Source organism: Chenopodium quinoa, unplaced genomic scaffold, assembly GCF_001683475.1.
Source record: "Chenopodium quinoa cultivar QQ74 unplaced genomic scaffold, ASM168347v1, whole genome shotgun sequence".
NCBI lineage: Eukaryota > Viridiplantae > Streptophyta > Magnoliopsida > Caryophyllales > Amaranthaceae > Chenopodium > Chenopodium quinoa.
Genome location: NW_018742418.1, coordinates 7265589 through 7281213, shown reverse-complemented (window position 1 = coordinate 7281213; position 15625 = coordinate 7265589). Strand labels below are relative to the sequence as shown.

At 32.0% G+C, this 15625-nt stretch overlaps 2 protein-coding genes across 2 annotated transcripts; both read left to right on the top strand.

The window, feature by feature from the left end:
• Positions 1 to 2600: 2600 nt before the first annotated feature.
• On the top strand, positions 2601 to 5262 carry LOC110712195 (homeobox-leucine zipper protein ATHB-13-like). The gene is made up of 3 exons (XM_021890652.1): positions 2601 to 3421; positions 3869 to 4311; positions 4766 to 5262. Exons 1-3 carry the CDS (start codon positions 3301 to 3303, stop codon positions 5150 to 5152), a joined length of 951 nt encoding a protein of 316 aa, XP_021746344.1. The 5' UTR covers positions 2601 to 3300; the 3' UTR covers positions 5153 to 5262.
• A 9018-nt stretch (positions 5263 to 14280) lies between these two features.
• LOC110712183 lies at positions 14281 to 15293 on the top strand. Its single transcript, XM_021890640.1, has one exon. It carries the CDS (start codon positions 14565 to 14567, stop codon positions 15138 to 15140), a length of 576 nt encoding a protein of 191 aa, XP_021746332.1. The 5' UTR covers positions 14281 to 14564; the 3' UTR covers positions 15141 to 15293.
• Positions 15294 to 15625: the final 332 nt, after the last annotated feature.

Genomic DNA, 15625 nt, shown 5'->3' with positions numbered 1-15625 from the left:
TTGTCTGAAGAGTCGTTCGGCCACATGGTTAGGTACTGGGGCCGAGACTCAATCCGGTACCACCCAGAACCATGACTTCCGTGCCCACTTTGAATATTTGGCACTAGCCGATGAAGCTTTTTGAAGCAGTGCAGGTTCGACACATACTTGAAGAACTTGCAGACCCATAAGTATGTCATCACCCTTCGGATGCTAGTAGGAGTTAGCTGACATAGGGAAATATTGTAATGGATCAGCAAGTCTCGGACGAATACGTCCAAAGGGAACCTCAGCCCATACTGAAGTTGTCTTGTGTACACCCCCACATACCCCGGGGGTGGACGATGGATTCTATCGGATGCCACGGGCATTCGGCACCAATACCCATCAGCTTCAAGGATGCCGTAATGCAACTCAATTTGTTCGGCAAACCGATATTGTTCGGCATTCTCCACCCACCATGAGTAGGGGCGGTTCTTTATCATGGCCGAAGCTACTTCGGCATCCTCCCACTCTGAAAACCCGGGGAGGATATCCCAAAGGACAGCGGGAACTTCATCGTCCCGCCTAGAAGCGCTCGGCCCCTCCGTTCTCTGAGGAGGAGCCGAGGAAATTGGAGTCGCCCTAATCCCTTCAGCAGGGTCAGACTCTGCTCTTTGTCCATTCCAGGTCCCAATCCTGTTCCTAGGATCGGGAATTGGCCTTGCTCTTCTTGGAGCACGGGCTCTACCCCTAACTCCTCTCGCCATTGATAATTTCGAAGAAAAAAGTCGAAAAAAAAAGGGAAGGAGTTCGAATTCGAAGAAAAATAAACTAAAATCAAAGGAATTTACCTTAATCTGAAGCGAAAGTTGCCGATTTACGAATTGGTAGTGGCAAGTCTCAGTTTCTAAGCTTAATGCTCGGGGTATTTGCGAAGTTTTGATGCGGGTTCTTGGGTTCTCTCGAGAATTCTGGGTTTGTGTTGGTGAATAAGTGAGGAGAGATGACGCGCCTCTGATTATATCTCCAGAAATGGGAATACGGGGAGTCCGCGTTTCAATTTCTCTTAAATACCCACTAAGTAACCGTTAAACACACGACCTTGCGATTAAACTGCCCATTATCCGTCCAACTTCCGCAATTATCCGCCTTAACTGTGGTTATCTCATTAATTACGGTTTAAATTCAAATTTTTGGATTAATTAAATCATTCACTTCCCTCCTTTTCTGATTAAATCAAACCCGACCCGTCATCCTTCCAAATCGGGTCTGGGGGGCAAGTTGTTTGGGTCCAATTTAGTCCAATTGGGCTTAGGCATTAAATGATCCAATTAAAAGCCCAAGGTCAAGGTTCATCTCTCCAATTGTGCTAAAGTCAAAGATCAGTCCTCAAGGCAAGCCAATTGGGCTAAGGCCCAACTTCTCCATGTATGCAGAGGTATAAAAGCCATCAATATTACATTTGTACATTCATTCAAGCAAAGCCTCAAGCAATTAATTCTCTTGCATAGTGTTCTCTTTCTACGCACTGTACTGACTTTAGCATCGGAGGGGCCTTCCTCGGCAACACCCCCGAGGCTAGTTTACGTGTGTTTACTGTGCAGGAAACCTTCGGCCCAACATTTCTTGGATCGAATCTAGTCTTCACCACTTCATCGGACCTTCGGCAAGGTCCCATTGTTTTCAACCGAAACAATCATTAAATAGCATTAATCACTAAATAATTCCTAGTTGTTGACTTTACATCAACTTTAATGTTTTAATTTATTACTCAAGTAACAAGTAATGTTCTGCCCAATAAGATTTGTTAATTGTTGTACTTTTCTGAAGTATTATGATTGCCTAAGTTAATAATCAGCATATTTTACTCATGGCGAAATTTATAATTGTATCATACTCGGTAATTTTTATATGATCTAGTAGTAATTTAATTATATCTCCATCTTAAATTACTTGTTTCATTTTAATTAATTTTTTTATGCCTCAAATTACATGCTCCATTCTTTTAATAATGTTTTTTTTTATTATTATTATTATTTTTTAAATAAGATAGACTGAAAAATACACCTACACTTTTGAAGCTCTAATTTTACACCCTTCTTAAAAATTTTGTCATTTTCTTATAAAGCAAATAAATGGATCGAAGATAGAGCGAGCGAAATTTATTAAATTATCCCCTTGCTTGCTATATTCAAAATGAAATTTTATTTGAAAGCATTACAAAAATTATGAATGAAGTTATGTTATTACTCTATAGACTTTGTATTATAATAAAGGAATCGACTAGTGAGTAGTAATTACACCACCAAAACTAATGAACTATCAAGGCATTTCATCTACATATAATGTCGTCAGTTTGATAGAAGATCTATTGTTTGATTGTTCCTGCTAGATCCTAATATAATAATATGTCGACCGACTAGCTATGTAACAAATGACACCTATATATCCAATAACAATGCAAATTTTTAACATGTAAGATAATTTAACAATAACCTAATATAGAATACTAAAAATAAATTACGCTTAAAAAGAATACAGAAAAGTTACCTCAATCTCACAAGAATATTAGTCTGATAGAAGGCAGTAAATTGCCTTAATCTCACAAGAATATTAATCTGATCGAAGGCAGTAAAATAATTCACTATTTAGTAAAAATAGTTTTAAACTAAATACGCCCACATAGTTGACAAATTCTACATAAGATCAGGACATTCTACGTTGAAATCTACCCAATTAACGTACTACTACTAGTAATTTAATTTGTTTATACAAATGCAAGATTTAATTAATCAATCAATTAATTAAATAAGCATATTCCCAACTTTGTAATAAAATTAAATAAAAAAAAACCTTATCAAATATAAAAAGGATTCTAATATGAAGCCACCATAAAGTGGCCACCTTTTCTCTCCCCTCTTTTCTCTCTCTTCCAAAAAAAAAAAAAAAAGCTCATCTTATGAAGAGCAAGCTAGTAAGGTATATAAACCATCCATCATATTAACAAACAGTGTACCATATTTTCTACAAAAATAACCTTGTATAGTATATAGTCTCCATTTTTATTTTTCATTATTCCTAACAAAAATAAATAAAAAAAAAAACTTAGCATTATAATTTTATCATACACCAAATTCTCTCTCTTCTAAGTATAGTAGAGCTAAGCGAAACTTATTCTTTACTCTAGGGTGTTGCCTTTGCTACGATAATTTCATTCAACATGAAGATCAGATTATAAGTTTAGCTGAGCTTAATTCTTCAAGCCACGATTTGGTGTCTACACTGGCTAATTAAGCAGGTTTAGATAGCCGGCCGGCCGAACAAGGTCCGGTGTAGGTCATGAGTACTACTTGTACTGGGATGGCTTTCTTCCCAGCTAATTTCATGCTTCAAACTCAAAATGATAATGACAATCATCCTCCTCCTTCTCTCTCCTCTATCCTTCCTCAAGACTTTCATGGTATACACTCTCTCTCTCTCTTTTAAGTATTCTCGATAATTCTTTCTATCTGTCTGTCTATCTATCCACTTGATGTATCTGATAGAGTAAATAAACTAATTCTGCACCTCAACCATTAAATTAGTTTAAGCTGATACTTGAGACACAATATTAGTTTATATATTCTATCAGTATTGTTTTCAAGGATTCTCTCAACTTACTAGATTAAAAAGAAATATATAAAAGTAACTTTTTTAAAATATACTGTCTAGTTACTAGAGAGAATCCCGATCTTTTTATCTTTGGTGTAACTTAATTACCACCTTCGTTTCATATTATTTGCAACGATTGACATAAAATGTGGGTAAAAAATGTCTAATCGTTGCAAATAACATGTAGAATTAACTTTTGTGAAATGAAGTGAACGAGTATACTAATCGTAGATGTGTAAAAATTTTTGGTGTGCAGTTGGTCCAGGAGGGATTGCACCTATGTTAGGGAAGAGATCGATGTCGTTTACAGGGATCGATATGTGCAACAACGAAGACGGAAATGGAAACAACAACCACCACCACAATAATAACAACAATGTAGGAGAGGATGAATTATCAGATGATGGGTCACAATTAGGAGGAGCAGGGGAGAAAAAGAGGAGATTAAATATGGAACAAGTGAAAACCCTTGAAAAGAATTTTGAATTGGGTAATAAATTAGAGCCTGAAAGAAAAATGCAATTAGCTAAAGCACTTGGATTACAACCAAGACAAATTGCTATTTGGTTTCAAAATAGAAGAGCAAGGTGGAAGACTAAGCAATTAGAGAAAGATTATGATCTTCTTAAGAGGCAATTTGATGCTCTTAAAGCTGATAATGATCTTCTTCTTGCTCAAAATCAAAAACTCCAATCTGAGGTAATTTTTTTTAATTTTAATTATTTGGATTTCAATGTTTTTTGTCACTTTTATTTTCAAGTGTTTTGATTATGGGAAACTTGTGCTTCTTCATTTAATTCAATAATTTTATTGCTTTTTTATAAAGATTGTATATCATCATTATTTCTTTCTTTGTCAATTTTTTTTTTTATGGGTTACCTTTTGGGATTAGGTTGATTGATTGATCATGTTATTACTGTATATATGAAAAGAAGGGAAAAAAAAAATCAATTTGTTATAATTAATGCTTATATTTAATAAATGTCTTTGCTATGCTTTACAAAAATCTACATTACATTTTCCATCTCATTTGCTTATTTCAGAATTGTGGGGTTTTCCTATTATTATTACTTGTATTATGATTTAGTTTGTTAGTAAAATTAAATGTGTATTATAATTTGTAAATAATTTCATGTAATTTGCGAATGCGTAGATATTGGCGCTAAAAAATAGAGAGCCAACAGAGTCAATCAACTTGAACAAGGAGACAGAAGGATCAAGTAGCAATAGGAGTGAAAATAGTTCTGATATAAAGTTGGATATTTCAAGAACTCCTACAACAACAACAATTGAAAGTACACTAGATCTTTCAGCCCATCCAACTACCACGGCTGCCGCCGCCACGGCCACCGCCTCCAGAAGAACCTTCTTCCCACCGTCCTCGATGAGGCCCAATGGGCCCCCTGTGGCCCAAGTACTCTTCCAAAGCCCACAACAACAACCACCATCAGTCAAAGAAGAGACCTTTACTAGCATGTTTTGTGGCATTGATGATCAAACTGGGTTTTGGCCTTGGATTGACCAACAAAATTTTAATTAAGTGTTCTTTTATTTTTAATTATGAATTTTTTTTTTTCCCTTTTGTTTGGGAGCAAATATTTTGGTTTATGATCTCACAAGAAAATTAAGTTACTAAAATTTGACATAGTACTTTCATTTCTCTTTTTTTTTTTCTTTTTTTTTTTCTTCTCTTGTTTAATGGCTACTTTTATTTTTGATGTATATTATTCAAAATATCATGTTAAATGGCTACTTTTTGTTACTTTAGATCTCTTAGAAGAAAGTAATAAAGGGTACGTTTTTCTAAATCTTAAATCAAATTTGTAGATTTTTTTTTATATATATGTACATATAAATTTTGATCTCTCGTACATTTTCCACCTCCACCATCTCTAGGTTTCCTATTTGCAACAAAGGTTTCATTTTATTTAATTATGTATAAATTAAAATACTAGTATTAAGCCAATATGAAGATAAGTTAATTTTAATTTATACATAATTAAATATAATGAAGGTGAAACAAATACGATACGTTACGTTTCCCTATTTAATATGATTAGTTTAATGACTATCTCAGATCACATGCTTACTTATTCACAAAATAATATAGTAGAGTGAGAAGAGATAACTAACCTTGGCCTTGATTAGAATGTTAATTTCCCTTCTTCTTTCATGAGAAGGGAGAAGGCCTTGATTAGAAAACCAAGATCATTCCTTTATGTCTCAATGTCTCAAATATAGTTAAATGTTCATAACTCTAACTTTCTATTATTTATATCTTCATAACAATTATACATGTACAATAGGATTATTGTAACCTGTTTCCTATAACATTTAACTATTTCAGATCACAAAATTACAATCACTAGGCTTTATATTTTGAATCATTACATATAAGTTTGAACTAGACTATTTCATGCAAACAAAAGAGTTCATTTTTGACAAAATAACTTTTATCAAGATAAAATAAGTTTAACTAATAACTTCAAGCAAATTAATAAGCTAATTATTGACTGCTTAATTTAACTCAATCCATTTCATACATACAAATCTTGTTAAAGTCTTCCATCAATAAATTGTATAATATTAAATGATGTTACATAGTATTATATTTATTTTCATTAACCCTATAACAATCATTAATTCATCATCATTCATCATCATACTTTAAAAGTTCAATTTCAATGGATTGCATATTGGACAAGATTAGAATGTCATGGTCAAATTATCACCTTTAAATATTAGAGTTGTTATAAGTTTTTATAAAAATGGAATTTATATAATTTAATAATTTGCATTGGTCATACTCATTACTCAAAACGGAGTAACTTTTATAAATAAGGTGGCAAAAAAGTAGGTAATGATCAAAAATGATGATTGCATCAATCACTGCATGTTTTCTTCATGTAATTAACCTTTTTATGGCCATAGGAGAGCGTGAATAAAATCTACTTGAACTTCTTGAAGTTAGTGAATAAATAAATAAACAATTATTGTACTACGAGTAGTAAATTCTTTAAAAAAATTTTGAAAAATAATTTTTTATAAAGAAAGTGGTTTTTTTTTTCTAAATAAAAATAAGAAAGAGTATCAAGCACACGTTCCAAGGGAGGAAAACGACAAGAAGAAGGATGGGGGGAAATCAGGGGGAAGAAAACAGACAAAGAGTGGGAAAGAGTCGCTTTCGTGATGAGGACGTTGGCTCTCTTTATTTTGACAATGAAAGGTTATGAAAGCTTTTTAATTTTTTCATTTTCCCCCTTGGTATTTTTTGAGTTTTTCTATAGTGAAGTAAAAATATACGGAGTAGGGTGAAAGGAAAATTCATACGGAAATATATACATGTATAACGGGTGTATTGTATAAAGTATATAATTTATATAATTATAAAGCTTAAATATTTTTTTTAGAGAATCACGGGCATATAAGGGTATGTGATGAGAATCGATCCCAATCTCAAAATCTCCAAAAATCGAAAGGGAAGAGAAGCTCTAAAAGCTTACATACTTTGTAATCATTAACATTGTAAAAAATTGTTAGGTGATTCAACAATATTCACCTAGTGTACCCTTCATCTATAATAATACATTTAAGTCATCTTGCTTTTTACAATACTTAAACATTACTACCTTCATTCCATAATAATAGTCATGTGTGACTTTTTTTTAACTTTGACCATATTTTTTCGCTATTATATAAAATAAAATGTTAATTAATTTTTATCGGATTTATCTTAATGTATATTATTGTAATTTCAAGTTTTTAGTGTGTTCTATTTACATGATATTTATCTGAACTTATTTGAAATTATTTTGAACTTATTAAAACTTATTTTAGTTGTAATTTATATTTTGGGCAACCTTTATCAAAATTTATTTTTCCAGAATTTATCTTATATGAACTTATCTGGACTATCTGAACTTAACTGAACTTTTCTGAGCTGAAATAAGTGAAAATAAGGTGAACAAAATAAGCTTTAATACGTAATTAAAGATATTAATACTCAAAGTTGGGAGGAAAAAAAAAATTAAGTATGCCAATCATTATATGAACTTAATAAACCAAAGCATATATTGTCTCACCCGACTTTAACTTATTAGGTTTAATTAAACATATATAATTTGAGCTTATTAGTTCTAAACTTATCTGGGATCTTTTTTTTTTTTTTTCTTTTGAAAGAAAACTATCTTGATCTTATTATACTTAAATTACCCGAACATAAGGTGAGGGTAGAATAGAGTCCTAACTCATAATCCTAAACTTATTAGCCAAACCATGAAATTATATTATTCCTAAATTATATTATTAGAGCTTCTTAGACATGTAAAGAAAAATAAGGTGAAGTGAATAAAGCCTAAACTTTAATTTATTATATCAAATATAAAAGTCATAACAATTGATGGGAATTTGAATTGGTACGTTATTATTATTATTTTGGTGCACTTGGATGATTTTTACTGATGAAGTCTTTGTTGCAATTCCTGTTCATTAGAGTATGGTGATGTCAAATATTAATCAAATGGCCCTACTGTCATCCACCATATTCAAGAAGAGGAATCTTGTCATCCAACAAAGTCTTGCAAGATCGATCAAGAGATGAAGGCTCAAATATAAACCCTTTGATGTGGAGGAAATCAAGCCATGTTATGAACTTTCATTTATAAACATATGGGCCATACTCCATTTGGATATATATATATATATATATATATATATATATATATATATATTGATTGAATTTTTTGGGATTATGATTGCAAGTCTACTCATTTAAGTTAGTTTCAATTTTGTATAAACTATATAAGTCAAGTTAATACACATTTCAAAACTTAAATCATATTGAATTTGTTTAAACAAGTTTTTGTATGTTATATTGATGTGATCAAGATCATATAGATACATTGTTCTAATTACATTAAAGCGATTAATGTGCATGATTTGCAAACTGTGAGTAGGTTAACTATCTTCCACATATGTAGTGTTATGTTAATTATGAATAAAATTCTACACAAATTGCTTATTGCTATATTATTTACCTTTTTATTTATTTATTTATTTATTTATTAAAGTAGTCTTATAATTTTGTTAAGTTACAGAGACATCAAATATGCAGGGCCATCTTAAACTTTTTGGAGGCCCTGTGCTATAAAAAAAATATGAAACTTTGATTGCTACATTTTTATCAACTTAAAATTTAAAATAATACAGCTAAATAGGTGAAAATTATCAAAGGGTATAAACAGCAAAAAAAAAATTGAAAAAAAAACTAAGTCAGAGATTAAAATTATCAAAACTAAGCTAAAAAGTGAAGGGGAAAGGATTCAAACAATAACTTGGTGGATGGGGGACACCCAACAGATTAAATGCACTACCAACTAAGCCAACTTCTTGTTCAACAACTTAACCTCCTTAAGATATATATATATATATATACACTATCTGAAATTTCAGATCTTAAGGCCCCAAATAAAATGAGCTACTGTGTTGTTGGGCTGTTTGCATAGCCCACTAGCTGACCCTGCACATATGTATGGATATATTGTGGTAAATTTCTTATAATTTAAAAAAAATTGAATCTCCAACTAATTATCAAGGACCAATTCAATTCCTAACATATCACATGCATTGAACGACCTCTAGCTAAGGGAGTTCTAGACAAAATGACACAATTTAAGGGAGCTCTCACCTTCTCTTATTTAAGAGCCTAATCGAAGGTTTATAGCCACCTCCACACTGTTGTATTACAATTTTGTGCATAATAGTTAGGAAACGACAATATAATACATCGATCTTAATCCATAAAAAATGATCTAGTAAGCAATTGCTTGTAGTTCTTACAAACTCTTACATAATCCACTAGCTAGTGCACGAAAATTCAAACATGTATAGCTAGTGTAGTTACTCGATCATATCAATTCATCTACGGAGTAATTTATTTATAGTAGAATGTATCCTAACATTAACAAATTTTTTAAAAGTGATAAGACATGCCCATCATTTCCTCTCATTTTACATAACCCTAACTTGTACACTAAGTACAACACTACTTGTTAGAAAGCTATATATATCTTTAATTCGTTATGTACCGTTCACTTGAATCCTCCCTATCTGCAATCAAATGAAAAAAAAAAAACAAACAAAAACATTAATTAGCCCTTCATAAAATCTTTTTTTTTTTTTTTTCCCTTGATCTTATTTTGAATTTATTGTTTCATAATCACATTAGCTATTTTTCTGAACTTATTGGTCCTAACTATATATGAACTCATCTTCACCGTTTAAAAAATAACAAAGTAATAGTTGCATCTAATGACCAAAGCATATTATGGAGTATCATAATTTAATCAATTGAGAGGTAACCGAATAATTTTTATATAAAGATTTGCAATTGGAAGTACTACCTGTCCTAGGCAGATAACTAGATTGAAGATGATCTATTAATTAATACAACCATTGTAAGATCATTCCCCAAATATAAGGGCACATTAATCCAGTAAGTGATCTACTTAATAATAGGCCAAGTTTTTTGGGCATTAGTTAATTAAGAATAAAACATGGGATCATGTGCAAAAGTACAAAGATTAACTTCTTAATTAGCAGGAAGATGGATGGAAATTTTGGCATTTTGAGTGTTTATTTAGATGTCAAACAACATGATCTTAATAGTGAATTTTTTTATTGTATAATATTAATTTTGAATCGATCGACATACATAAAGTAGCGAAAGATTAAGTAAAAAAATCTTTACAAAATAAATCCAGATGCCCTATAAGTGGCCACGTGGTTAGTGGTTTAATTGGAATTAATTAATTACCTAATGAAGATTACTATGGATTTTATTGAAGATTTTTGCAAATGCTCTAGGAAACAAATCCTGGCATGTTGGTGGATCATTGAAATTTTATAATCAACAATTGCATGTGGTGGGCACCTGGGCTTGCAAGAACATGGAAGCTCCACAAAGTAATATCTAGGTTTTTTTTTTTCTTTTTTTTTCCTTACCTTTTCTTTATTGTTTTGATTTTTATCCACGAATTTTAAGTATACAACGGGTGTATTATATGCAATAAGTTTAGTCTGTCAAACTCTTGTAAAAGTATGATTGTTACCATTATATTTGATTTAAGTTGAATCTGAGTGCTAATTAAAACGACATGATATTTTATGTCAATCGTACATATATCGTGGATGTATAAATTCAATGTGTTTTTCCACGTACGACAAAATATTTAAAAACAATCAATCGAAATTTGAATGCTGGATACAACCAATTTTCAAAACATATTAACATGTAAAGTGGCCAAGAATCCAAGATCGATCTAAAAGCTAGATCAATTCTTATGGCCGGATTTATTGTTATTTCTTTCACATAAATATTTTGTTACAGTAGATTTACTACTTGTATTATAATTGGTGGGCAAAATTACTGCCAATCATGGTTGTTAGTTGATATCTCAGGTAAGTTTGTGTCAACAGTTTAATTAATTGAAATGTTAATTAATCCTTTTTCTTATTAAGTGTTACGCTAATGAAGTCAAAGTCATCTAAATTTGTATGTATAGATAAACATATTTATAAAAATTTGTGCCAATAACTTTAACCAAATGATTACTCCCTGATAATCTTTGGTGCAGTAAAGCCAAAAGAATATGATTATTTCTTCTCGTTTCTAGAACATATCATACTCAACCCTTGTAAAGTATTACTTCCATCATTTACGTCAGGGGTGGTTAAGTGTAACCCAAACATATACTTTTATCTATGAAAAACTACTAAATACCTCCCACTTTAAGATACCTAAAAATCAATTAAGTACTCCTTTGAGCCCCTCTACATACTCTGAATCTTGCTAACAAACGTCTCCGAATTGTTGTATGACCCTTTAAAATATTTCTAATATGGTATTAATTTGAGAATGCATGTCAAAATCACGCGTTGATCGATGTAATTAATGTTTATTTCAAGTTATTATTTCTACTTTTAATTATCTTATCAAACGTAACGCCCCCGGGACGATCGTTAGCGTTTGCCTTTTTTTTTAATAAGTTCTTATTAATCTTTATAAAATAATAAAAAAATTAAGGTTTATATAACAAAAATAAATAATATATACGGTTAAAATAACACTCTAAACTTTAAAAGGACTAAAAGTTAAAGTAACGCCCCCGAGATGATCGTTAGCTTTTGCCTTTTTTCACATTGGTTTATAGTGAGTTGCAATTAACTATACTTATATACACATAATCAAGGTTTGATTTATTAACAAATTATAAAACCTTAAATGCACCATGTACTACAAAGTATGAGATTCCTCTTTCATAATGAGTTGTTCAATAGAAATGTTGGTTACATAATAGTCCAAATTAGTTATATGTACTTAATTAATGTGTTTATTTGTAAATGTAAAAGTGAAAGTGTTGCGAGATTTTAAAAATTGATTTTAAAAATTGGGTAAATACAAAGTTAGGTCGTTGAAAGACATGTAATCGGGTCATCTAAATTATCTTACTTTTGCGAGCCTCTTTTACCACACTAAGAGGGGGGAGGAAGAAGCAGAAGATAATAAATGTCTGATACAAGTAAGTTAATGAGGTTGGAAGACTACTATAAAATTATAAATTGTTCATTTCCTGTTGATAAATAAGTTTAGTAAGAGCTAATTTGTCTGGGTTTTGTGTAATTAGTTGGGCTTGAAATAAACATTAGCTAGGCTTGGCTTATAAAATAATTGGGCCATTTATTAAACGTGCAGTCTGATATTGGCATTAAAATTAGTGTTGGGCTTTTGAATTATTGTTTATAAGAATAATTGTTTGGCTAATTACTTGCCATCTACAATTTCACATGCCCTATTTTCTTGGCTCAGCAAAGCTACAACCTTCTTTTCCGAACTTGACACTACTCTAAAGATACGAGTATCATACAGAGTAGTACTTTTTGTACTTCATTTGATTATTTGGTCTCATGTCAAAGAGATGATAATGTTGTAAGACTTGTAAGTTGTAACCCATCATTATGCGAGTACTAGATTAGTGTTGTAAGTTGTAATCCATCATTATACGAGTACTAGATTAGTGTTGTGAGTTGTAACCCATCATTATACGAGTACTAGATTAGTGTTATGAGTTGTAACCCATCATTATACGAGTACTAGATTAGTGTTGTTCAGTGTTTAGCAAATTGGAAAGTAGACTTTAAGAGCTTTCCAATGATATAATACACGCCTCAAACAAAGCTCTGAATCTCAAGTTATGACTGTTTTAAGACAAGTTACGCGTGCAGTAGCGAGGCACGCCCGTGTCTTGTGGAGGCACGTTGTGCCTAGAAGACTCCTATACGATTTAGCCCGGATAGTTTCCTAATTCTATCTAAACTCCTAGCTTTATTATAGATACTCCTTAGCCTTATTATTTCATAACCTCATTACCCATTACCTTAGAATCCTAGTTTTCTCTCTAGTTTTATTTTATTAATTCAAGTATTATATTTTCTTCTTCTCTTTCTTTATGTTAATTTCTTTTATTATGTTAGTGTAGATTATTATTCTAGGGTTAGGTTGAATCCTAGCCATGATTGATGCTTGATCTATTTTTTTAAATTCTCAATTAATTGTTTATATTGTTCATGCTTAATTGATTGTGCTTATGCCAATACTAGATTAGGGATGATTGGTATTGTTATTATTCCATTGTCTTGATTGCAACGGGAGTTGGGTTTTGACGGATTTGAATAGATCAATTAAGGGTATGAAATTCTCCATGGAAGTAGGTAGAGCGGATTATTAGGAAGTTAGAGTGCCGGACTTAATGTCTTTAATTTGCATGATTCCACGGAAGTAGGTTTGATTGTTAATTAGGGAAGTCATTGACAACTCGGGAGAGATCTTTGGTATTTTATAGGGTGTACCTTTCCTAGTGAACATATAATTAATTGGTTGGGGTAGGAATTTGTCTTGTATTGATTATGCTAGTGGTGATGCTTAATTCTAGATGTTTTTATTATTATTTGATTCATATTTGATATTTCAGTAGTCGTAGTTATTTTAATCTATTATTTTATCTCTTATCTAGTTTTGTCAGTTGATTGTTAAACAAATAAACAACCTTCACTTTGTGGGATCGATCCTGACTTACCCTACTACATAATTAGGAGGTCTGGTTAGGTCTTATTTTTGTTAGGTGTGCGATCGCCTACCAAGCGGGAATCATCATCAGAGACAGTACTGGGACAGTTGCTGGAGTGTGCACCTTCAATCTTGGCAATACCAAGGTTTTCATAGCAGAAGCTACTTCACTTCACCAAGGCATTCTTCTAGCTCTCGAAAAAGGGATCAAGAACATTCACACCAAAGGTGATAATCTACTAGTCATCAACTCCGTTATAGGTACTTGGTCAATTCCATGACAGATTCGAGCATATCATTACAGACTTACGCTACCTCCTTAGCAAATTCGACAAGTGGAGCATCCGACATAGTTATCGAGAGGCAAATAGAGCGGCAGACGGATTTGCTAATGTGGGTCATTTAGTTATTGATAGTATGTACATTAATCCATTTAACAACTCTTCTTTAATTCCTATCCTTTTTTCAGACGCATTAAGAATCCCCCTTATGGGGAGGGTTTCCTAATGTTGCCTATTTTTCTTATTTAAAAAAAAAAAATTAACAATGATACTAATAGCACAATTTATGCTGTTTGCCGTTTTATCACAAACAGTACAAATTTACCTTTTAATTTGCATATTTCGCTTATCAAAGGAGATAAACCGAGGCTTATTCGAAAAATACGTCAAAAAATCAAACCTTAAAACTTCATGTTGATTGGTTAATCATAAGCCACGTCAATTCATTCCTCAAACTCCATAATCCACAAAACACAAAAAACCAAAAAAAATGCTTGAAAAAACACAACCTCATCCACTTCCTTCCTTCACTAAAACCCACCATAACCATGTCAATCTCCGCCGCAACTACCGCCATTCTCTCTCCTCCCTCCACCATCAAACACCACCACCTTCTCCCTCACCCTTCAAAACCCACTTCCCTCTCAACCCAGCCCATAACCCGGCCCATAACCCGAATCCAAGTCTCCTCCTCTCCAACCAACAAACCCATTACTGACCCCACCTCAAAAACCACCCAAGAAACCATCTTTTTTGACGGAGGTGCACATTACGGAGACTTACTCGCAAATCTTGTTCTGGGTTTTACTCTGTTTTGGCTTCCCTTAACAGTAGCAGCAGTTTCAAGGGCATTTTTTCTGAGGTACAGGTTTACTAATTTAAGGGTTACTGTAATTTCTGGGTTAACTGGAGATGATAGAAGTGATTTCTCTTATAATGTGATTAAGGATGTTCAGGTTGTTCCTAGGTTTATTGGGGAATGGGGTGATATTATTATTACCTTAAAAGATGGGACTAAAGTTGATTTAAGGAGTGTTCCTAAATTTAGGGAAATTGCTAAGTATTGTCTTTCTATGGCTCAGAAGCCTGTTGTTCTTAAAGAAACTGGTTCTAAAGGGTTTTGATTCATTGGACTAATTCAGGAAAATGAGGAGGTATGTAAATTTTTTGGTTTTGGAGGTTTTATATCATGTTTTACCGGTTAATTGTTAGCAATATACTGTAATTCTGTTGTGAATTGAAAGAAATTTGAATAGATTTTGGTATTTATGCATCAATTTTGTCTAATTATGTAATTTAATGTGCAAATTTCAATTTTGATATTTTGGATGATGGGTTTTATTTTTGGGTTGTACTTTGATGAACTATGAGTATCTTTGGTTGAACTCATTACCCCGTTTGGTAAGTGGTAATAAATGGTGTGATAATGGTAATGGATTTATTTGTATAGAGTATATATTTTTATGAAAAATTAATGTCTAATGCCATGGTAATGCTATTTCGCTCCAAATTTATAAGATGTTGTACTTGGTGGTGGCAATAGACATTTATGAAGAAATACACAAGTTATGGAATAGATTGCAGTATTATGGACATTAATTCCCATTAG